At 55.8% G+C, this 20,208-nt stretch overlaps 8 protein-coding genes across 8 annotated transcripts; 3 read left to right on the forward strand and 5 right to left on the reverse strand.

The window, feature by feature from the left end:
* Window positions 1–390: 390 nt before the first annotated feature.
* On the reverse strand, window positions 391–1,282 carry KVR01_008127 (uncharacterized protein; the record flags this gene model as incomplete). The annotated part of the gene is made up of 2 exons (XM_044792175.1): window positions 391–623; window positions 769–1,282. The coding sequence occupies 2 exons, from the start codon at window positions 1,280–1,282 to the stop codon at window positions 391–393; spliced, it is 747 nt and encodes a 248-aa protein (XP_044643105.1).
* A 703-nt stretch (window positions 1,283–1,985) lies between these two features.
* On the reverse strand, window positions 1,986–3,163 carry KVR01_007923 (uncharacterized protein; the record flags this gene model as incomplete). Its single annotated transcript, XM_044785951.1, has 2 exons — window positions 1,986–2,814; window positions 2,886–3,163. 2 exons carry the CDS (start codon window positions 3,161–3,163, stop codon window positions 1,986–1,988), a joined length of 1,107 nt encoding a protein of 368 aa, XP_044642901.1.
* A 397-nt stretch (window positions 3,164–3,560) lies between these two features.
* On the reverse strand, window positions 3,561–4,770 carry KVR01_007712 (uncharacterized protein; the record flags this gene model as incomplete). The annotated part of the gene is made up of 2 exons (XM_044783860.1): window positions 3,561–4,628; window positions 4,684–4,770. The coding sequence occupies 2 exons, from the start codon at window positions 4,768–4,770 to the stop codon at window positions 3,561–3,563; spliced, it is 1,155 nt and encodes a 384-aa protein (XP_044642690.1).
* Window positions 4,771–5,309: 539 nt separating this feature from the next.
* On the reverse strand, window positions 5,310–7,467 carry KVR01_008342 (uncharacterized protein). Its single transcript, XM_044787346.1, has one exon. It carries the CDS (start codon window positions 6,955–6,957, stop codon window positions 6,166–6,168), a length of 792 nt encoding a protein of 263 aa, XP_044643320.1. The 5' UTR covers window positions 6,958–7,467; the 3' UTR covers window positions 5,310–6,165.
* Window positions 7,468–9,138: 1,671 nt separating this feature from the next.
* On the forward strand, window positions 9,139–9,918 carry KVR01_008152 (uncharacterized protein; the record flags this gene model as incomplete). Its single annotated transcript, XM_044793213.1, has 2 exons — window positions 9,139–9,251; window positions 9,306–9,918. 2 exons carry the CDS (start codon window positions 9,139–9,141, stop codon window positions 9,916–9,918), a joined length of 726 nt encoding a protein of 241 aa, XP_044643130.1.
* Window positions 9,919–10,820: 902 nt separating this feature from the next.
* On the reverse strand, window positions 10,821–12,758 carry KVR01_007722 (uncharacterized protein; the record flags this gene model as incomplete). Its single annotated transcript, XM_044793134.1, has 5 exons — window positions 10,821–10,991; window positions 11,102–11,442; window positions 11,537–11,829; window positions 12,024–12,499; window positions 12,564–12,758. The coding sequence occupies 5 exons, from the start codon at window positions 12,756–12,758 to the stop codon at window positions 10,821–10,823; spliced, it is 1,476 nt and encodes a 491-aa protein (XP_044642700.1).
* A 1,147-nt stretch (window positions 12,759–13,905) lies between these two features.
* On the forward strand, window positions 13,906–16,600 carry KVR01_008207 (uncharacterized protein). The gene is made up of 4 exons (XM_044783076.1): window positions 13,906–14,172; window positions 14,269–14,409; window positions 14,500–15,103; window positions 15,170–16,600. Exons 1-3 carry the CDS (start codon window positions 13,990–13,992, stop codon window positions 14,644–14,646), a joined length of 471 nt encoding a protein of 156 aa, XP_044643185.1. The 5' UTR covers window positions 13,906–13,989; the 3' UTR covers window positions 14,647–15,103; window positions 15,170–16,600.
* Window positions 16,601–16,664: 64 nt separating this feature from the next.
* KVR01_008367 (uncharacterized protein) lies at window positions 16,665–20,035 on the forward strand. The gene is made up of 3 exons (XM_044787576.1): window positions 16,665–17,159; window positions 17,218–18,746; window positions 18,818–20,035. The coding sequence occupies exons 1-3, from the start codon at window positions 17,125–17,127 to the stop codon at window positions 19,915–19,917; spliced, it is 2,664 nt and encodes an 887-aa protein (XP_044643345.1). The 5' UTR covers window positions 16,665–17,124; the 3' UTR covers window positions 19,918–20,035.
* Window positions 20,036–20,208: the final 173 nt, after the last annotated feature.

Below are 20,208 nucleotides of genomic sequence, written 5' to 3' on the forward strand. Positions count from 1 at the left end.
GCGATTGTGTTGGAGCCGACAGCATTTTAGGACGAAATCGAGGGGTAGAAACGGTTGGACAGGCCATCGATAGCAGGCTCAACTATCGTAGTGGCGAAGTGGGCGAAGAGAAGACGAAGAGGCTGTGTGTGGAGGAGGAAGGGCGAAAGCGTGGGCAAGGAAGGAGGCCGTATTGGGTACGCCATCAGGCCCCCTTTATTCGACCGACGTGGTGCCGCGGTTTGGATTGCCGCAGAGCGTGTTGACCTTGTTCAGTTGTCCCTCGGGTTTTCCAGAGCCATGAGTACCTTCCAAATCCACAATGCCTGCGCAGTGACGTCCCCCTTGGGTAGTACGAGGTCCAGGCTGCTCCGCACCAATCCTGTGATACGAGAAGTGATGGTTCCGATTTTAGAGGAGAATATCATCAATAACCTCCTGTATACTCAAGGCATCTCGACCTTCGTTCAATTGACGGAGTAGAGCGAACACCAAGTACACAGGATACGCACTGGCAATGCACGGCCCATTCCTATCATAGCGAAGATCACGGAGACCTGGTAGGAATGTTCGATCTCCGAGACTCAAGTTCGTCTCATCACGTAGGCGGTTGGCCAGTGATTCGGCAAGGCTGTCGTAGCCGGCTGTGAGGGTGTCAGTGGATGGCCTGTAGACCTTTGTGCCGGGCATGGCCAGTCCCACACTCAAATGAAAGAGTATTCAGGAAAGAAGGAATGAAGAATAAGTTTGAATAAATGACTAAAACGCATTTCAAGGGCTCTGGCTTACTGCTAAGATGTTGTGGGCTGCTGTTCCTGACACAACAGGTGCATTCCTTGAGATCGAGTTCCAGCAGCTTCACTCCCTTTGTCAAGTAGAGAATCTCGTATATCATGGAACAGAGGTCGTGATTCTTTGGCCCCGAAAGATTGTCGCCGCAGAGTTTGAATTTTAGAGACAGTGTTTGGGTAATTTGCGCCACGTCCCTTCGACGAGCCACGGTTCGGAGGAAGGACTCTAAGCCTGCGTCTGTCGCAATGTGTACGACCTGTGCGACCTTGTACAGCTCGGAACTTGCGATTTGGGTAAACTCTCTGCAAACCAACGAGAGTGCGAACAAGTCCCGTTGACTCTTCAGTCTCTCGTCGCTCGCAGCTGAGGCTCCATTGGGTTCGGCCACAAGAAAACCAACGACCATCTCCAAGAGTTCTGTCGGCAACATAGCGAGTCTTGATTGTTTCTGCTGGAATCGGTACCACACGAGACCGGAGGACTGAAATGGGGTTCGACTCTCCATTTCCATGGTTGCCGATCAAATTCCTAGCTGCGGCTGTAGGTCGGCAATTTGCTGGACGTCGGTTGGCCGAGCGGTCGGGCGAGGAAGGATGAAATGAACGTTTCCAAGATTGAGGTTGCAAAGAATACAGGGTATATCGAAAAGGGGCCGAGCTGACACAATATCATTGATAACAACCTGCCGGAGGGTTTGGCAGAAAGAATTGGCGAGGCGCTGCCTTTGTTCAACGGCACTTTTGTAGGGCGTGGAAATCACGGGAGCAAATCCGCGCTGTCGCAACTCAGTCCGTTCTAATAGTAAAAGTTAAAGCAGTAGCAGTGGGGAGGAACGGGACAAGCAGATTTTCTGCAGGTCGCAGGAAATCATGCAGTAACCACGACTTGATTGTGGGGGCTGCCAAAGGGGCAGACTTGTGCTATATGTATGTAGCCTTCTCCAGAAAATTGGTCGTCGCACATCGCAGCCGCGCCCTTCTCGCACGAGCATCTAGCCTCCTGTGCCTTTAGCTCATGTCTAGCGTTATTGAAGGAAACCAGCCTGGCCGGTAACTTGCACCGACGGCGTGAACGAGAATCAAGTTTTGGACCCACGATCAGTATTTGTGCCTTGTAAGCCCAACCGAACCGCTGCCACCGGCGATGCCACGTGCTCAGTGGGAAGGCAGCGGACTCAGACCGGAATCTTCTTGTGACGATTCACGGATCTAACCTCATCTGCGACATCTGTGTCCAATCGTCCTCATCAGCACGAAGTATTTCCCACAGCGACGGCAGTGTTCCAAGTCGCAGAGCGCAAAGGTCTCTTCCTCCCAGTTTGGATTATCCGTCGAGTCCCAGATGTCAAGCAACCCATTCATCCTCGGTATCTCTACATCCTCGTCGAAATCCGTCAGGCCTGACCTTGAATACGGGCGGTCACCTGCTGTGTTGCGTGTAGGGCTTGTCCGGGTAAGGCTAGATAGCTGGGCACTAGGATTCCGCGATTGTGCCCGGTGGGCGCGATGGGGCACTTCTGCACGCGTGGAATACGATACACGCGTCTTGTGATAGCTTGCGTTCCGCCTGTCACCTCTAGAGGTTGAGCGACGGCCCGGAGGAGTGGCTAGTGTCGGGACCGGCGAGTGTGCTTGTCTTTCCCGCGGGGGCGCCGTGCCGTATCTATCGTGGCCATCGTATCGATACTTTTCCAAGTCGATCTTCGGGGCATGACCGGGCTCATGCGATGGGGCCAAGAAGTCTGCAGGCGGCCTCTCTGCTGTCCGTAGAAACCCGTCAGATGGCGGTCGAGTTTTGCGCAGTCGCGAGGCGGCTCGAAAAAAACCTCGCTTTGGTTTCAATGGCGCAAGTGAGCGGTGGGGCTCGCTGTCTGGTCGTTCTTTGCTGCGTAATCGTGTGCTGTGCGATCTTTGGTGGCGCTTCCTGCCTCGGGGCTCTTGATCGGGGGTGTGCTTTCGCTCGCCTTCCTGGTCGTCTCTTCCCTGGTGGTGTGAGGGCGGCACCTGCCACGAGTGGCGCGGGGCCGGCTCGTATTCAGCATCACTGAAGCATCTTTAGTAGAGTGCCCTGGGGTAAGTGGATGAAATAAAAAGCAGGTGAAAGGCGGGCCTTACCCCATTTGAAGCTGGTAGTGGAGGTTCTGGGAAGCAGTAGCGTAGTGAAGCGTATTTCCATTCCCAGCAAACTGAAGCCTGTCGTGGTGTGGCACCTGTTGGTAGAACTCGTTTGCATCGTGTGTGATTGGTATCGGACCTGCTGAAGTGATGGGCCCCGGCGAGCTGAAAGCATAGTAGGTTGACCGGTGAGAGGGCTGGGAGTGCGACGTCATCGCAGGCTGGAACTGTGGATTCTGATAGCCTCGAGGGCGAAGACGATGGAAATCAGGGTCCATGGTGTTGGATGCAGCATGACGAGTGCAAGAGAGACTGGTGGGGTTTGGGACAGAGGCAAACGGGGGAAGGACGAACGAGCCACGGCCGACTTGAGCTGCTCTTTGTGTTTGTTTTGTTTCGAAAATGGACTCGACGTCAGCGTGGGCTGCTGAGGGTTGGTTGATGGTCCAAAGCTGCCCCAGCTGCCCAAGTGCGACTGCCACTTTGGGTGGCGTTTGACTCACCCAAGCAAGCGCAGCGTCTTGTACACACGCGCCAAGAAAATCACACTGGGAAGACAAGACACAGCACAAACACCCAAAATTCAGATACTGCAAGCGATGTTCCTGACAATTCAGATTTTTTACCTTCAACTAAAGAAGTGACTATTATCGGAGATCAGTGACCAAGGGATACTCAGATGTGCTCGGGTCGGTACTCGTCCTTCAACGCCCCGAACCCGATCCTCGTCTTGTACGTCGACGGCTCGAACCCCCCAAAGTCGAAGACGGTGTAGCGCATCTGCATGAAGTCCGACCCGAACAGGAACAGACCGTCAGACTCGCCGGGGTCGAACGGCGGCCAGCAGTACTTGTCCTCGCCCGTCGCGAACCCGGGCTTCCTGAGCATGTCGCCCGTGATGACCAGCGTGCTCGGGTTGCTGCTGTCGCCGATGTTGAACTCGATCGACCACGCGTCCGTGAACTCGGTGCAGAGCGGGAGGTGCTCCCCGCCGATGATCGCCGTCCAGTTCATCCCGATGCTCGCGTAGATGTCGTCGATCAGCCTCTCCGGCACCGAGATGCGTCCTCCTCCTGTGTCGAACACGCCCCACGCCCCCGAGAGGGCGACGGCGGACTCTGTCTTGTTGGAGGTCGTGCCCACCGCGGACACCATGTCGACCCGCCACAGCTGGGCACGCTCGTCGGCTGGGGACAGGTCGGTCCAGACCAGGTCGCCGTCGACGTACGTCTCCTCATGCGAGCCTCCCAGCGTCAGCCTTCCCTCTCCAGCGCTGTCGCCGGTGTTCTCCAGCTCGGTTCCATAGTAGAGCCCAAACTTGGGCTCGTCCAGCTGGCCTGACGACAGGAGCGTCTCCACCAACGTTGTCGTGTTCGCATCCGAGATTGTGTTGAAGGCCAGACCCAGGAATCCGTCGGCGGGGATGTTGAACCACGAGGACTGGTACGCCTCCAGGAAGGTCTGGTTCCAGGCCGTGTCAGGGGCGGACGGGAACGCGAAGACATCCTCCATTCCGACACCCGCCGTCATGCCTCCCAGATAATCAATCGAGCCATACGCGCCGGTGGCCTTGGCTGTCGACGAACTGGTCTCGTTGTATCCCGTGCGGTTGAATCCGCTGTTGTTCGCGCAGAGGGCTGTCCCATCGCACTTCGCGGCGATCATCCAAGTCGTCGCGCTTCCGGTGTCGAACAGAAGGGTGTGCGCGACAGGAGGCGTCCCAACCTCCACATCAACCACTGACTGGGCTGCACGTCAGTGTATATTCATGTATGTGCGTTCATCTCCTATGACTCACGTAACCGTTCTTCAACCATATAGGAAGGTCAAGCACCGCTGAGAGCGCGCCTGGCAGGCAAGCCAGCGAGAGCAGTGCGGCCGACATTCTTCATGAGCGAGTGGAAGCTATCCGGGAAAGAAGGGCTGCATCCCGGAAAAAGATGACATCCTCTACCACTCCGTGGCTGGCCGGCCATGTTTATAGGAGACATGCGTTCATCCTGTGTTGGCGTCCCGACGTTGGGGGCGGGCTCATTTCGGGGCGGGTAAGCCGAAGTAGCAGGTGTCACCCCGGCCAGACGAGGGTTGTCCCTCCACGGATGCTATTTATGTTCATGCAGTCTCCACTTACAGCGGTTGGCGTTCGCCTTAGCAGCATTACAACACGAGGATTTCGTATTAAGGGGCACTATCCATATGGTCCAAAGGCACGGTGGCCACATATCCTTGGTACTTGCCTTCCGAGTACCTTCATGATCCACTAAATCGGCCTATGGGCCGCGCCACTCGCAACGGTCAAGATCGGTGGAGCTTGCCGGGGACGTAGGGTCCTCTATTGTGCAGTGGTTTGGGCTGGCATGGCGTCTGTCGACACAGCCCCTGCGCGAGATTTATTTAACCTTAAACCTTGTTTCCCCCAGCAGTAGTTGATCTTCAACCCACCTGACTACAAGATACGGCTAGCAGCTAAGCCTTGATTGTCGCCTCCAAGAAATGCCCTAGCTGACACCACCGCTCCTAAATACCAATGGGACATGAGGCCTACCCTACGATGACATCAAATTGATCCTGAGCGACGCCAAGTTCTTAACGGCGAGGATTTAAAGTGATTGTAGCACTCAGAGGCACTGCTTAGGAGGACCTAGGTAAGACCGTGGCATATCGGCGGTCAGGCTAATAAGAGGACTTCAGGAAGTCACCGCTAGCAACACCCAAGGTAGCCTTCAGCTTGAAACCAATATTTCGCGCTGCCATCGTTGCTTGCTGGCTTTTCCTGGTTTGAGAGACAGCTTCTTCGTCACACATGTTTGACACGCTGGGGCAGAACTTGGTGGTGAGCTGTCATCAATGGCGGTCCAGTGTGGTCGCTCAGCGAGAATCAATATCACCTTACGGAGGGGCCCGAGTTGATGTGCTACTCATTCTAGGCTACCATTGCCTGATTCCGCCCGCCAGTCTTAGAGAGATCTTGACTACAGGTAATACAGGTTCACAAGGCCTCAGAAATAAAGATGCCGACATTATCACCAAGTCGGATTAGCCGTGCCAGACATCACGTCTCCCGAGATCAGCTTCATAATCACACCAAGGCCGACCCGGTGGCAATGATTGACAGCCATGCTCTTCTATGAGCCCAGCACCACATTACAGGGCTGTGGCAAGGATGTTAGATGAATATTGCTGTCCGCTGTGTTTGGGTGTATTTCCAGCAAACTACGACGGGAAAAAAGTCAGCAACACAAGGTCAGTCCTCAAACGCACTGCCAACACCAACCTTGAATCAGCGGAAGGAAAGCAGACGGCTACCATCCGTCAGGCCACGGATGCCCGTCTGCACGGTGCTGAAGCGAGTGTAGCCACAGCTCTCACTCTCAAAGTGGTTGATGATGGCAGCGAGGGAGACAAAATCCTTTCGGCATTTCGGGCAGTGATACAGCTTCTGCTGGTCTGCGCAGAATATCAATATGTCAGCACCATCAAACAACAAAGAACAAACTGGCAACGATCCGGAAAAAAAAAACGCACGCGCAGGGGACTGGAGATGCTGGTTCAGGCTGGACAGCCGCTCGAAGGTGCGGTTGCAGAGATAGCACTCGTAGGCGTCCAGGTAGGGGTTCCAGGTGCGGGTGGTGGCCTCGAAGGAGCTGGAGCCGGTCCAGCCGATGAGCTTCTTGGAGATGACGCCCGAGGGGTCCTTCTGGCGGACGGCGCGGTAGACGGCGTCGCGGTCGAGGTTCCTGGCGCTGGGGCAGGCGCTGCTCTCGATGTGGTGGACGAGGCCCGTGGCGGTGGTGAAGCCCTTCTTGCAGAAGGGGCAGGTGATGGCGGAGGGGCTGACGTGGGCCGACGACCGGAGGTGCTGCTGGATGTTGTTGTAGTTCATGAAGGTGCGGTCGCAGTCGGCGCAGTAGTGGTGGTACTCGATCTCGTGCTGCTTGCGCTGCGACTCCGTCTCCCATGTCATGGTGCAGACGGTGCACTCCCAGTCGAAGTGGTCCTTGTCGGCCTTGTGCTGCCATTGCGCGTGAGACGTGTTGAACCACCGGTAGCACTTGTTACAGTCGTATGCCATGATGGGCGTCTGGTGTGCAGCTAAGGTTCAGGGCTGGGTGTTGATTCTGTGCGGTCGAGTTCTTGTGGATGTATGTAGACCAAGGGAGAGGAGCCTCGGGGACTGATGAGCACTTGCGGTGAACCAGCAAACGCCCGTCGGTCCCGGCTGCCACGGTGAAGTTGGGTGCCGGTAGGGTGTAGTGTGGAGCACCTTCCTGCAGGGATACTGCAACCGGATACGTGCAGTCCGCGGGCCCGGCACCAGTTGGCAACAGTATCTGTATCTGTGTCATGGGTTGCAACTGATAAAGGTTCGGCTTCATGTTTCAAACGCTCAGACTGCACCAACTCATGCTCTGCCCAGCCAGTTAGCGGCGGCCTGTAACTCCAGAGACGGTTGGGCAGCTGGTCGAGACAAGCCAAAGTCTAGGCCAGGGTGCTTCGATTCGTCCGAATCTATCTAACTCTATTCTTGTTAGTCACGTAGCATTCCCTCCGTCAATCAATATCAACTTGCTTGATTTAGAGACCTGATTCTCGGCCGGGAATGCAATCGTAAGGCTTTAGGAAGCATTGTGGGCTTCAACGTAGTGTTGCGAGCATCAAACACTTTGAGCCAATCCACCTGGGCAGTTGACACTGGTAGGCTTTTTCAATTTGTGGGCGCGATTGTGTCGCCGCTTGCGGAGGTCGATTTCTTTTGGGGGGGGGGGGGAGATCCGAACTCAATTTGACGAGTTCTCAAGTAACTACGAAAGATGGAAGAGTTAAAGCCAGAAGCTGCCCGTGGCCTTGTTGTGTCGTGCCTTTCGCATGGTCCTAGCGAAACGACTTTGACTTACACAGTAGGACTCGAAATAGACCCGCAATCCGGTACGGGAATGGCCCTCATGTAATGGTCTTCACCCTCCAACTGAACGGAGGTCTGTACTTGGGGTATCAAGGTACCTAGGTAGTTACGGACTGGCCGACACAGCAGATGCACCCCTCACAGCTGCCTGTGTCATTAGAATGCAAATAATGAAGGAACATTTGAACGACTACATGTCTCAAATATTGTGTGCAGGGAGATGTGCCCATCAATCATTTTAGCATTCACAGAAGTGTCCCTTCCTACATATATCATTTCTAACTCGTATCAGTAGACGTTTTACGCGCAGGTGAGGGCATGGAGATTCTTGTCATTTTTTCTTGTTTGGCTACCTGGGAACGAAGGAGCGCGGCGAGGGATTGGAACCCCTGTGAGCGGTACCAGTTGGTAACGAAAGGTACGGCTAAGATAAGAAACACATGAAATAAAAGGGAATAGAAATATATTATTACCCTAGTGCAAGACGCGTGAACATTGTTGAACAATGATAGTAGAAGAGAAACGAGCAAAATGGAGTCTGCCCAAGAGTCAGAGGCCAATGAGATGGTGGATCTGCCTGGAGTGGGTGAAAATAGATAGGGGCTATGCCGAGACGATATGACGATATTCGGATAATCTTCAGTGGAATAGGATGGATATTTGTCCTCCCCTCTTCCGATTTGCGGTCAACTGAAAGTCGCAACTTCAATTATCACTGGTTAGGTCATTGATTGGCCTCAAAAGGTTCTTCAAAGAACTTCAGGGCTTTGGATGTTGCATTTCAGCCGGTGCTTGATTGGTGACATGCGGAGCATTTGAGTATTTTCTTATGAGGGATGATCCCCTGTCCCGTGCGAAGCTGACGGCAAGCCTTAGTAATTTTACACCTTGGAAGTAGCCACATTAGTGAAGTGCCGATCCAGATCTTCGCCCCAGCTGACAGAAAAATGCGGAGCACGTAGGTAGATCGTCGTTCTAGAAAACCTTCCGTTGCAAAATGAGAACCTTGGAAGATAATATCATTTTGAGGAAGCGCAAGCTGAAGGCTTAGGGTAACTCTCCAATACCCTGGCTGAAACAATGAAGGGATGGTGAAAGGAGGTGATCTTCATGGAACCTATTGAGCATGGATATCATAATCTGTTGGTGGTGGGTGTTGAAGTATATAGCAATGGGGTGCCAGGAGGTTTTTGCGTGACCAGAGCTCTCACTACACCAAGTTTGCGTTCCCTTGCTCACCATCTCTGCATTTGCAGTTGTCGTTCCATAAACGCATCAGTTGACATTAATTCAGTCGAAACCAACTCTGTTTTTATTACTTTACAGCAACATTGAACAATAGTGATCAAGATGCGTTTCACGACCTTCGCTTCCGCTACGCTTGCCGCCTTTTTTGTCCCTGTTCTGGCCACACCATTAGCCAAGGCAGATGCCCCTGTCCACGAGCGGCAATTGTCCAGCTTGTACGTCTCACCGGACTCCTGGAGTTTCTCATACAGGACTAACCGTGGAAGCAGGACCGGCTTGCTCGGCGGACTCTTGGACCTCCCTGTCGTCGGCTCCTTCCTCTCCGACCTTGGCATTGAGTTGGACTCCTCCTCGGTCAATAGCGTCCTTGGAGAGGTCGACTCTGTCGCCACCAACATCCTGACCAACGCCGGCAACGGTGGCACCCTCAATATCGCCGCTGAGATCACCACCGGTCTTGCGAATCTCAACACCACCTTCGCAGGCAACGACCAGGCAACCGGTGCTATCGGTAGCCTCACGAACATTGTCGGTCTCGTCGAGGGTCTCGTTGAGGCCGCTGGAAAAGAAACTGCCACGGCTTCTGGCTCCATCCCCATTGTTGGCGACATTCTCGGCGAGGTCGGATCTGTGATAGGCAGCCTCACCGGTGGCAAATACGCTGGTGCGTCTTCGTCGGTCATCCAGAGCGTCCTGAAGGGAGGACTTGGCAACTTGACGACGCTTGTGGACCAACTTTCTGCTCCCGGCATCGTGAGCTCGCTCACTAGCGTTGTCGGCGTTGTTACAAAACTCGGAGGAAACCTGGTCGGCAAGACCGTCTCTGGCGGTTTTGACGTCGGCGGCGTCCTGAGCTCGGTTCTCGGATTTCTCAAGTTGTGAGAAAGTCCGTGTGCAAGAATCTCCTGGCATGTGATGTGAGAAGATATGGAAGCATCATGAGGGACGCTGCTTTCTAATGCTAGAACACCTCAGCCATTTCCCCCAACGCTTCGGGGTTGAATGCTAATCTTGTATGGCTTGGCTCTCAACTAATTCCTCGTTCCTCATGGGACACAAAGGATAGAAATGGCGAGGATACAGCAGCTTCTTTCTACGTATACACGGCCGGAATGGCTTCTTATTTTTCACATGTAATACCATCAATAACTCTCAGTTCTGAGCCTACTGATGGAATCCAGCGTTGTATGAGAAACTCGGGTGCCTTCTTGAACAGCACTTCCCATACTTTAACTTGTGCATGAGGCATGGATGTGACTGGTTCGGGCCACCTGGTCCCGATATAGCGTTGTATTTGGTTCAAGTATGCTCAATTGTGTAGTTTCTTCTATACGAATCATTGTAAATAACGTGCAGGCGGAAGTGATGCGGCGCTGAATCCCAATTTGCTGAGTGTTTAATACACCACAGCTCCTCATTAGCCCTCGCTTGGCTAATAAAGCTTCCCGGTGATCCAGAGAACTAGGTTGTGTTCTTGCAACAATGGGATATGTCTTTCCAAGACCACAGAACGCAGCTGTCTCTTTCAATAGCTTGTAGTTGAACCATGTATATCCTCGGACGTATACGGAACAGAAGTGAAACCAGATAAATTGTTCGTGTGTTTCACTTTCGCAACCATCGTGGAACGATAGTAAGTGCCCCAAATGACAGGCCACAATGCTAGGTATCTGACAATATCTGATAGTGTTACTGTACAAGTGAATTCAACGGCAGCCCTAATTGGGCCCGTCAGGCAGAGTACTCAAGCACTGGTACATGAGTCCGGGCTGAGGCGCTCAGGATCAATATGCATAGAACAGCCGACTTGTAGCATCGGTCTCGCGAATCCTCTTGTTCTGCCGCCTGAGGTCCCACCTCATAAACCAGAAAAGAATGATAGATACCACTGCCCCAGACGCACACGTGATCAACGGGAGTGCGTATCGCGGGGCGGACGAGTCAGGCCACAGATACTATTACAGGTGGGAATACTGGTCAGCCGGGCTTCATCAATGTCACGGGGAGTTTTGGGTGGGCAGATGGAATCAAGTATGGGGCTTAAAAGAACGAGTAAATCACATACTGGGGTCCAGATCAACGTTGACGAAGCAGACAAATTCCCCAGCGCAATGGCCACAGCCCTCTTCTCCTTGGATTGCGCACACGTGCTGGCGATCCACGACTGCGTGATCGATGTGCCGCCCCAGGTGCCAATGATGAACACAAAGGCGGCAAAGTAGCGCACCGGCGGATTCAGAGTCGCCGCCGCGAGGGAGAAGCCGACGGCAGCGAGCGTCTTGAGCGAGGTGAGGTGCCACGTGCGCTCGTTGAAGTGGCCGGACGAGATGGAGACGCCCACGGCCGAGACACAGGCGACCAGATATGGCGGGGATGTCATCACGAGGGTTTGGAATTGGCCGAAGCCTGGGGTTGGGAGAAGAGATTTGTTAGTCAATGCTAGTTCATCCGCATTGTTCGAGTACTCATGAAAAGAAACCGGTTGTCATGAGTTGCTCACCTAGAGTCGCGAGCAGCGTGGGCAAGAAGACGCGAATGCTTCCCGCAAAAGCGTTGACATGCTGTATGACGACGAACATCCAGACCCTCCGGTCTTTCAGGGCATCTTTCAGCCCCTGAAGCATACTGCCCTTCTCCTGGAGCTCGACGGTGTCCGCGGCGATCCTATCGTGGGCAAGGCGGCGCTCCGCCGGGCTGAGCCACTTGGTCTTGAGCGGCTCATCAGGTAAGATGAAGAACGAGACGGCCGAAACGATAACCGAGATGACGCCGAAAATTATGTAGTTCCATCTCCTTTGTTTCGAAGTTAGAAGTTAGCAGTAAAAGAACCAAAGAAGTGGCTTGATGCGAATACGGCGGGGAGTAGGCTACAGAGTTATCATAGCCTGTCGTAAGATGTGTAGCCGGTGAAGTCTTTATTATGTAGGCTGGAAGTAGGGCATGCCTGCTTCTTGAAGGGGAAAGCATTGTATCTAGAAGCTGCTCACCAACCCGACAGCCCAAGGACGCCCCGCATGGAGCGGAAAATGGGTGCGGCCATGAGCCCGTTCATGCCCGTGGCGAAGATACTAGCCGTGTAGACAATCGTGACCCTCGCGGCGAGCTCCTTGCGCTTGTAGAAGAGCGATACGACGTACACACAGCCCGGATAGATGGGGGCTGCGATCAGGCCCAGGAAGAAGCGCTGGATCATCAGGTTCTGGCGGTTATGCAGCACGGCGGTGAGGGCCGTGCCGATGGACATGATGCCCATCGTGACGGAGAGGTATACGGGCGGCGGGATCTTGGTGAGGAGCATGTTGCTGGGGACCTGGACGAGCAGGTAGCCTACGTAGTGGAGGGAGACGGCGAGGGAGAAGTCGGTGCCTGTGATCCCCAGCTCGCGCTCGAAGCCGTCGAGCCTCGCGACGCTGATGGACTGGCGGGTGAAAAAGTTCAGGAAGACCAGGAGCCAGACGACGGGCTGCTTGGTGTTATCACCCCGTGTTCTGGGGATTACATCTCCTAGTGAGGTGGATCCTACTGACCATGATGATCATGTCGAGCTTCCGGACCAGCTTGATCTCTGCAGGGTCTATCTTCGCGAACGCTCCTGAGTAGTCGACGTTCACGACTGTCTCTTCAGCAGACTGCTCGGTGATGGGAGAATGCGTTGGATCTGGGCATATCTGAATTGTGATATCGTGTTCGGCCACGGTCTGCTTCTCCTTGATTGACTCCATGTTGTTTGTGTGACTGTTTTTGAGAGGCTGAGACCTGAAAAATGCTGTGATTGAAATGGCGGAGATCTCTATCGTCGTTGTGATTTCGAAGTTCCCTCTGGCAGGTTTTATTTAACATTTGAACCTTGAATCGATATCCCTCGCTTAGGCGGAGAAGGTTTGGTATCCCCACGTTGTTGATCCTCGGCACGTAACAATTGACGGCTCTTATTGAAGCCCAAAGGCGACGACTGGAGGGCGTTGCTTTTTCAATATACCGGATGCAACTTTCAGAAGTATGAAGTGAGAACAAGGTTATTGGGGTTACTTGGCGCCGAATTGTGATTGCGTTACGCCGCTTTGCTGCGAGGTGTGATCCAAGCCTGAGGTAACGTCCGGGCATCAACCGAAGCGGACGACGCAGCCCTCGGCAGTTCTCAACTTGACTCGGTGTGCTGAACCTGCAACTCGAAGGATGATCCTGAAAAAGGCCAGCGAATCTCAACTGGCAGGCCGGTGGGCGGCACGCGGCTGCTGCCCAACAGTGCGTCCGAGTCAAATTACTTCCGCTTCTTCTTGAGTTTGATTCTCCAGTGTTACATTTCCCCGTTGCCGCATTTCGATGTTCTGTCTTGCATTCACCGCCCAGTCAAAAGCCCCCGTCGAACGACACTCGCATTGGAAGGTGACAGTTGGGCTGGAAGCGTCCTGGTGGACGCGTGACACTGCGTTCTCGACGGTGGACTCAAAGAGGAATAGAAGGCTGCGGTGATACTGTATTTGTTGCGAGCTGGCCATGCCGGAATTGTATCGTGGGCGGTAGAGAGGCAGAGAGGGCACATCCAGGGTGTCATTGCCAATCCCTGCAAACCATGCTCCTGCATGGACCTTTGGCCGGCTGTCAAAGTGCCATGAATCAAAATAGAATCCGTCCAAATCCCATCAAGCTAGGACAAAGCCATGGCAAATCCCCTTTTACGGCAATGGAGATGGGTGCACTCATGTGCCTGAGGATGGTAGTCTGCCTCCCTTGGTCCATAGTGGACGGCACCTGGCAGACGGCTCTCGCCAGCTGCCGCCACCCAAGTGATACCTTGGTACTTGTCAATTGATGGCTTTGAGCTGTGGAGCATGAGCTGTGGAGCACACATGCAATGTCGCTGTCAACGACATCTACACGCAGCCCCGCCCATTTCTCATCACTCCTCACCAAGCACGTCGCCCTGTTTGGGAACAGAAAAATCATCACAAAATGAGCGACAACCACGAAAAGCCAGGGCCCAGCCCATCTCTAGCCCCATCACTGCCACCAGAGGCCATCGAGCTTGCAACACGCATGTACAACGCAGCCAGGCACGGCGACAAGGAGCTTCTCACGCAAGCCGTCACGGCCGGGCTGCCGCCGAACCTGACCAACGACAAGGGCGACACATTGGTAAGTGACAGGCTCATTCCTCTTTCCCATTGCAGCCGGGCTGCCCGTGTGTTCCAACAGGAAAGATACCTTGGGAGGCTGACAGGGTTACGGCAGCTCATGCTGGCCGCATATCATGGCCATGCCGACCTCGTCAGGTTTCTGCTGCAGCACGGAGCTGACCCCAATCGGCTGAATGACCGCCGCCAGAGCCCTTTGGCCGGCGCCGTTTTCAAGAAGGAGGATGACGTCATTGAGGTGGGTTGACAGCAAGAATGCTTCCTCGAGCTGTCTTTGTTTCCGTCAGAGTGGTCCCTTGGAGAGCATTACTAAAGTACGTCCCACCAGGCTCTTCTCGACGGTGGCGCTGACCCAGATTATGGCACACCCTCCGCCCTCGAGTGCGTCTCCATATTCAAGCAGGAGGACCGGTGGAGGGCGAGGTTCGAGTCTGCACCTGGCCGGGGGAAGGCCGTCCCAACCGATGGTCAATGATATCTCTGAATCAACACAGTCGCCGTCGGAGTCCCACGTGACATATCGCACTGTTTCTTGCCCAGTCCTGGCGTCACTTGGAGACTGACCAACTTGACTGCGGCACAGTCGACGAGTAATTGCATTCCGGACTCGCCTCGGCCCACGAAAGGACCTTCATCCGCTCTGGATTAGGTCTCGCTTCATTCCAGTGGCTGTGCCAGCTGCGATTGAGGCGGGTGGCTTTGTGCTGTGACTCTTTGTGCGGTGTGACTGTTGGACCCTATCTACCACGACTTGCCAACATGCGTCACAAGTACGGCCTTTGTTCCAACGCCTCAAGTGCTGGGACTCGACGATTTGACGTCCCCTCCTTGGAATAAAAAAATGGGCGAGAAGGAATCTCTGTGCTCACACGTGTCGGCTTATGTGTTTCCTTTTTGAAGACTGCGTCAACGTATACCTATAAATCAAATGTGTAAGAGATCCCCGTCACCAATCAGGTTGGATGATCTCGCTGACGAAGCATCAACGGCATCGATAGGTGCAGAATATCGAGTCAAAACATCATGTCCGTCATGCGGGGCCGTGAAGCGCGTGTCTTCCTCTTACCGGCCCTGTCTAGAGGCTGTGCATCGTGGCGTGGGCGTTTGTAAGCGAGTCGAGGGGAGTTCGGTTGAGCTCAAGTGGCTGTGCGGCAGAGAAAAGTGCGAGCAGCTCGCAGACATACAATGGGAAGACGAGTGCCAGTCGAGGATCCCGGAAGCAGATCGAACCCGAAGGGCGGCCCCCGAAACGGGCTGAACATTCGGACTCGGTACTGTGCGACTCATGATACGGTCTCGCAACAGGCAAAAGACCGTACGCATCCCGCTTGGTGGTGATCTCGGCATCAGAGTATCAGAGGAAAGTCGACGCGATCATCAAGAGGACGCGATCACCAAGAGGCGATCAGGGTCCTATTATCATCAGTGCTTTTCGTAACGACAAGGATTTGTGCGTCTGTTCTGGTCCGGAGCCGCGGCCACGGTGCTGCGATGAGACACGCGTCCGAACGACCTCACGGCGCCCAGACTCGTCCGATGGCGCTGTCCGCTCGGCTGTTGATGCGGTAGACGGGCCTCGCTAGGAACGATCTCTCGGATTGAGTCCGACACAGACGTCATTGGCTCGCTGCCGGCACGATAATTATGCACCGAGAGTGCGAATTGCAGCAATGTCGATTAAGCATCTTCGCTTATTCGGTAGATATAGTTTGACGATGCATTGTGTCCATGCAGGCCTCCGCCTCAGAACAGCAGCCCTGCCGGCTATAAGGCGACTGTTGATCTTTTGCTGATCCGGAGCCTGTTGACCCGGCACGCGGTGCCGAGGACTATTTTTGAACATGAAGATTCTCACGATCTCACGAGAGCGCGGGCCATGCTGCTTGTTAAACACCGACGTTGGTGCCAAGCCGCTTGAGCGCCAGAGCCCACCCAAATTCACGGGCGCGTGCTGGACGAACAACAGAGAGGGCTGAGAGGTTCACCTGCACATCAGACTGTCTTCAACCCATGTGCGTGTCGTGGAGCCGCTCTCAGCCGTGGAGCCGTGGAGCCGCAGCCCAGGCAGGAAGGGCCTCGGACGTTCCGGGGTTGGGGTGCACCCTGGTTTCAAGGGGGTCCCCTGACGCTGACCTCGCGTCCCACTGGCTGCCCCCGGATTTCAGGAGGCTCAGGCATCCAGGGGCTAGGCATTCTGCTGCCGTAGTGCTTGGCCCAAACTGCCCTACCGTCCTGAAACACTTTGCTGCTCGCCCACACATGCAGGCAGTCTGCCAGTCTGCCAGTCTCTAACACACGCACATACACGATGGGGGCGAGTGCTCTTCGGAGGCACTGTCTGCTGGGGTCTGCGGTCCTTTTGTGCCGCATGGATTAGAATACTATAATGCCACCTTGGACCGGGCCGACGGGACTGGGTAACGTTACCTGCTGCAAGCAATGCACAACCAATTGCGCCGGGGATATATGAGCATCCCTTGACCAGTTAGACTAGTCGATGTTTTATCGGCTCTGACAACTCACCCAGTTTGGCAAAACCCCGGGCTGAGCCAACGTGCTGTCCCTGCTGGTCTGTTTCTTGGCCTCACTCGCGGTAACTTCTCAAACACCAATGAACAAAAAATCAGACCACTGTCAAGGCGCACCCAGATGATCTTCAGCGCTATCGCTGGCTTTCCGCCCTCGCGGGTTTCGAGTCTCAGGCAGTGGCGGGCTGCGGGTTTGTCTCTTTCTCTGCAAGACATGCATGCAGGCCATGCTCAAACCACACACACACAGAGAGAGAGAGAGGCACACGGACACAACGTCTGTTCCGCCGATTGCTTTTCGGGCCTTCCGCCCAACTTTAGAAGCGTGACATCAGGACCCCGTCCACGACCCTCCGCCACACCATACTTTAAACTTGCCAAGACAACGGGCTGGGCGGATTATTTGACAGACTCATCCCAGTTTTATGTGTGCGTTGGCCGGCAGATATTACAATTTATCGTATGTTCCCAAGACCTAGCCGTCCCACTCAAAACAATTGACAACTCTCCCTCGGCAGCTACTTTGATAGTTTTGGCGCCCGAATGTCCGATATCATGTCACCTGCCCGTGCCATGCCCACTGTCGAGACTGTTCCCGAGGCCCGCGACGCAGACCAAGGGCCCAATGGCGAGCATCAAGATTACAACAACAGGCCAGAGGATCACCACGGTTCCGAGGGCACGGCCGGCCGCGAGAACAGCTGGCTGCCCTCGATCAACGACGACCTTCTCATAAGGAGACACCAGTCCGGCTCACCGCAGCTGCATCCCCTGCTAAAGCCACGCCCGAGGAGCAGAGACAGGCGGAGGAGCAGCGGGATACCGGTAGCGAGGCCTGACAACATACCCCGACGCGCCTCGGCCGACTTTATCTGGCACGGCTTCGAGGAGGACCGCGCTGGCTCCAGTGCCTCGGATATCGACCCTCGAAGCTCCCTACCGGTATCACGCAGGCCAACGAGGGAGCAGAAACGGGCGCGTCTGTCGCCCCAGTCCGGGAATTCGGGGCTGCCGCTGCCCGCAGCCAGACTGAGTGCCCGGGAAAGCTCACATACTGACGAGCCTACGCCCAAGAGGACACCTTCAAGGGCGGGGATGGTGCCAGAGCCACAGTTGGCAGCAGTTGACGATGACGCTGCCGTCGAGGCGGGGAAATCCTCCATTCCGGACTTCCTTGACAAGCTGGACGAGGATCTGCCAGCCACCACAGTCGATGGCATCGAGCAGAATATGGCGGAGGCTGCATCATGGAGCAGCGCCAACAACGACGGAAAGGCTTCACCCAGCGCCCGGAGCTCCTCCTCGTCCTCCACCTCAGACAGTCCATATAGCGATCTATCATCCGAGAGGACAACAGACACGGAGCGAAGCTCCAGCCCGGAGAGGAGTGTGGACGCCGGCGAGACTCCGGCGGCCTCAGTCCTCAACTCTATCGCATCCAGTCTGCAGGCAATTCACACCAAGCGCCGCAGCAGCCTCTTCGACGTCGACCGCTACGGCACGCCCGAAATGCCACGGGGGACGGCCAACCTACCACATATTCCAGTCAGCGTCCTGACGCCGCGGGTGCCCAACCAGGGCCACCCAAAGCATCTCCCTCGGGCCGAGAAGCTGCCGCTATCAGGCTACGAGCTGCTCGCGTCACGCATCTCGGCGTCGTCGGCGACAGACCCAATGCCCCGGAGCCACCCCGGGTCCTCTGCCAGCTCCTCGTCAACCGCCACCCCGCGCGATCACATCCCCAGGCGCCACAGCAGCGCCAGCAACATGGTCTGCCGGAGCAGCCTGCTGGAGCCGGAGCCCACAATCCAGCCCATCTACCGGAGGTTCAAGGCCATGAACCACCGGCTGCTGCTTCACCTGCAGGACGAGCTGGCCGAGCTGGAGGAGCAGCTGCACAGGTTGGACACAGCCGACACCCAGACAAGACGGCTACAAAACCGTATATTACCCGCGAGCAGGCGGGCTGAGGCCCTGGCTGGGGGGGAGCTCCAGTCGCACAAGGCCGATATCTTGGCCAAGATCGGGCTCAAGCTGGCCCAATACAGTGAGTATATCTGTCCCTGGTCAAGGGGCCTGGCGTTGCCACGAGTAACAATGCTGACCACCAGTCTGTAGACCACGCCATGACATCCTTCACATCCACGCGGGACATCCCATCACCGTCCCCCTCCGACGTGAACGAATACCGCCGCTACCTCGCCACCCACCAGCCAGTTACCGAGATCGAGGCCCGATTCCTCGACTCCACCGACGACCTCGTTACCCTCGCCCCGCCAACAACCTCTTCATCACCAGCCCCGAGCCGCGCCCCGAGCCCCCTGTCGAGCGGCACAATAGCAGCAGTGGCCGCCGCCGCCGCCCGCGACCAGCATTACTACCAGGCCCTCAAGAGCACCCTCGACGCAGCATCATCCGCGGCCAGCGAGCCCACGCCCGCCCCCACGTCTGCGCCCACGTCTGCGCCCACTTCTGTACCAACACCGGCGCCCGCACCGGCGCCGCCCACCACCTCCACCGCCAGCGGAGCGGCACCCGCACTGCCCGAAGAACCACCAGTCTCCCCCATCCCCATCCCGGGGACCATGCACGGCAACTCGTGGCGCACGAACCGCGGGCACCTGCGCGGGAGCAGCAGCGTCAGCCACAGCACGAGCCCGGGCCTCGTAGGCCTGGGCCTAGGGCTGGGCCCGGGGTCGGCGGGGTTTTCCACGCCGCGGGGGGTGACGCGGCCGCGGTCGAGCTCCGAGGCCCTCACGCCGCGGGTGTTGACGCCGAGGTCAGGCACGCCGCCTGTAGTGGCTGGGGCGGCGGTGGGCAAGGCTTACCCTGCTCCCAGCCCCGGCCCCGCGTCAGCGCTGCCGAAAATCAAGATTGAGAAGCCCAACACCATGATGGGCAGCAGTAGTGCAAAGGGACGAGGAGCGGAGGAGGAGGAGGAGGGGCCAGCCGCCCATGCCTCGCCGGTGGTCCTCCACGTGGCCGTCGCCCTGGCCGTGGCGGTCCTGCTGCCCATCCTCGCGTTCCCGTCCATCCCCGGGCTGCTGGGCCGCCTGATCGTCGTGTTCCTCGTGGGCATGTCCGTCGCCGGGTCGGTCGTGCAGTCCGGGAGCGTGGTTGGGCCCGGCAGCGGCGCCGCTGGGGGGTATAGCCGGGATTTGTTTGTGAGCGTTGCTCTTTATACTGGGGTCATGGGTGTGGTGGCGGGAGTATTTTAGACAGCTTGCTTCGGGGCCCTTTTGGGTTGATTGCTCCATGCTTGCTTTCGCGTCATGATTGGGGAGTGGTGTTGGTGGACGACGACATAGATGAGATAGAAATCAACTACATGGAGAGGCCTCGAGTCTCTGTTCACCCAGAGAATTCATGTGCACTGTGCGTTAATCCTTAATCCGTTGACATGCTCGAAGGCTTCGAAATGCCAAGAATAGTCGCCTTCAAACCATACAATTCCCGATGAGATAATTCCGCAAGAATCTTCCTATTGGATGAGGTCCTGCAGGAGGCTC

The sequence above is a fragment of the Diaporthe batatas genome (genome assembly GCF_019321695.1).
Source record: "Diaporthe batatas strain CRI 302-4 chromosome Unknown Contig00009, whole genome shotgun sequence".
Classification (NCBI taxonomy): Eukaryota; Fungi; Ascomycota; class Sordariomycetes; order Diaporthales; family Diaporthaceae; genus Diaporthe; species Diaporthe batatas.

Coding starts and splice junctions, on each gene's coding strand:
- KVR01_008367 (XM_044787576.1), top strand. CDS start 17,125: ATGTGTGCGTTGGCCGGCAGATATTACAATTTATC. Junction 17,160..17,217: donor GGCAGATATTACAATTTATC/GTATGTTCCCAA, acceptor CTCCCTCGGCAG/CTACTTTGATAGTTTTGGCG. Junction 18,747..18,817: donor GCTCAAGCTGGCCCAATACA/GTGAGTATATCT, acceptor ACCAGTCTGTAG/ACCACGCCATGACATCCTTC.
- KVR01_008207 (XM_044783076.1), top strand. CDS start 13,990: ATGAGCGACAACCACGAAAAGCCAGGGCCCAGCCCATCTCTAGCCCCA. Junction 14,173..14,268: donor ACGACAAGGGCGACACATTG/GTAAGTGACAGG, acceptor GGGTTACGGCAG/CTCATGCTGGCCGCATATCA. Junction 14,410..14,499: donor AGGAGGATGACGTCATTGAG/GTGGGTTGACAG, acceptor ACGTCCCACCAG/GCTCTTCTCGACGGTGGCGC.
- KVR01_008342 (XM_044787346.1), bottom strand. CDS start 6,957: ATGGCATACGACTGTAACAAGTGCTACCGGTGGTTCAACACGTCTCAC.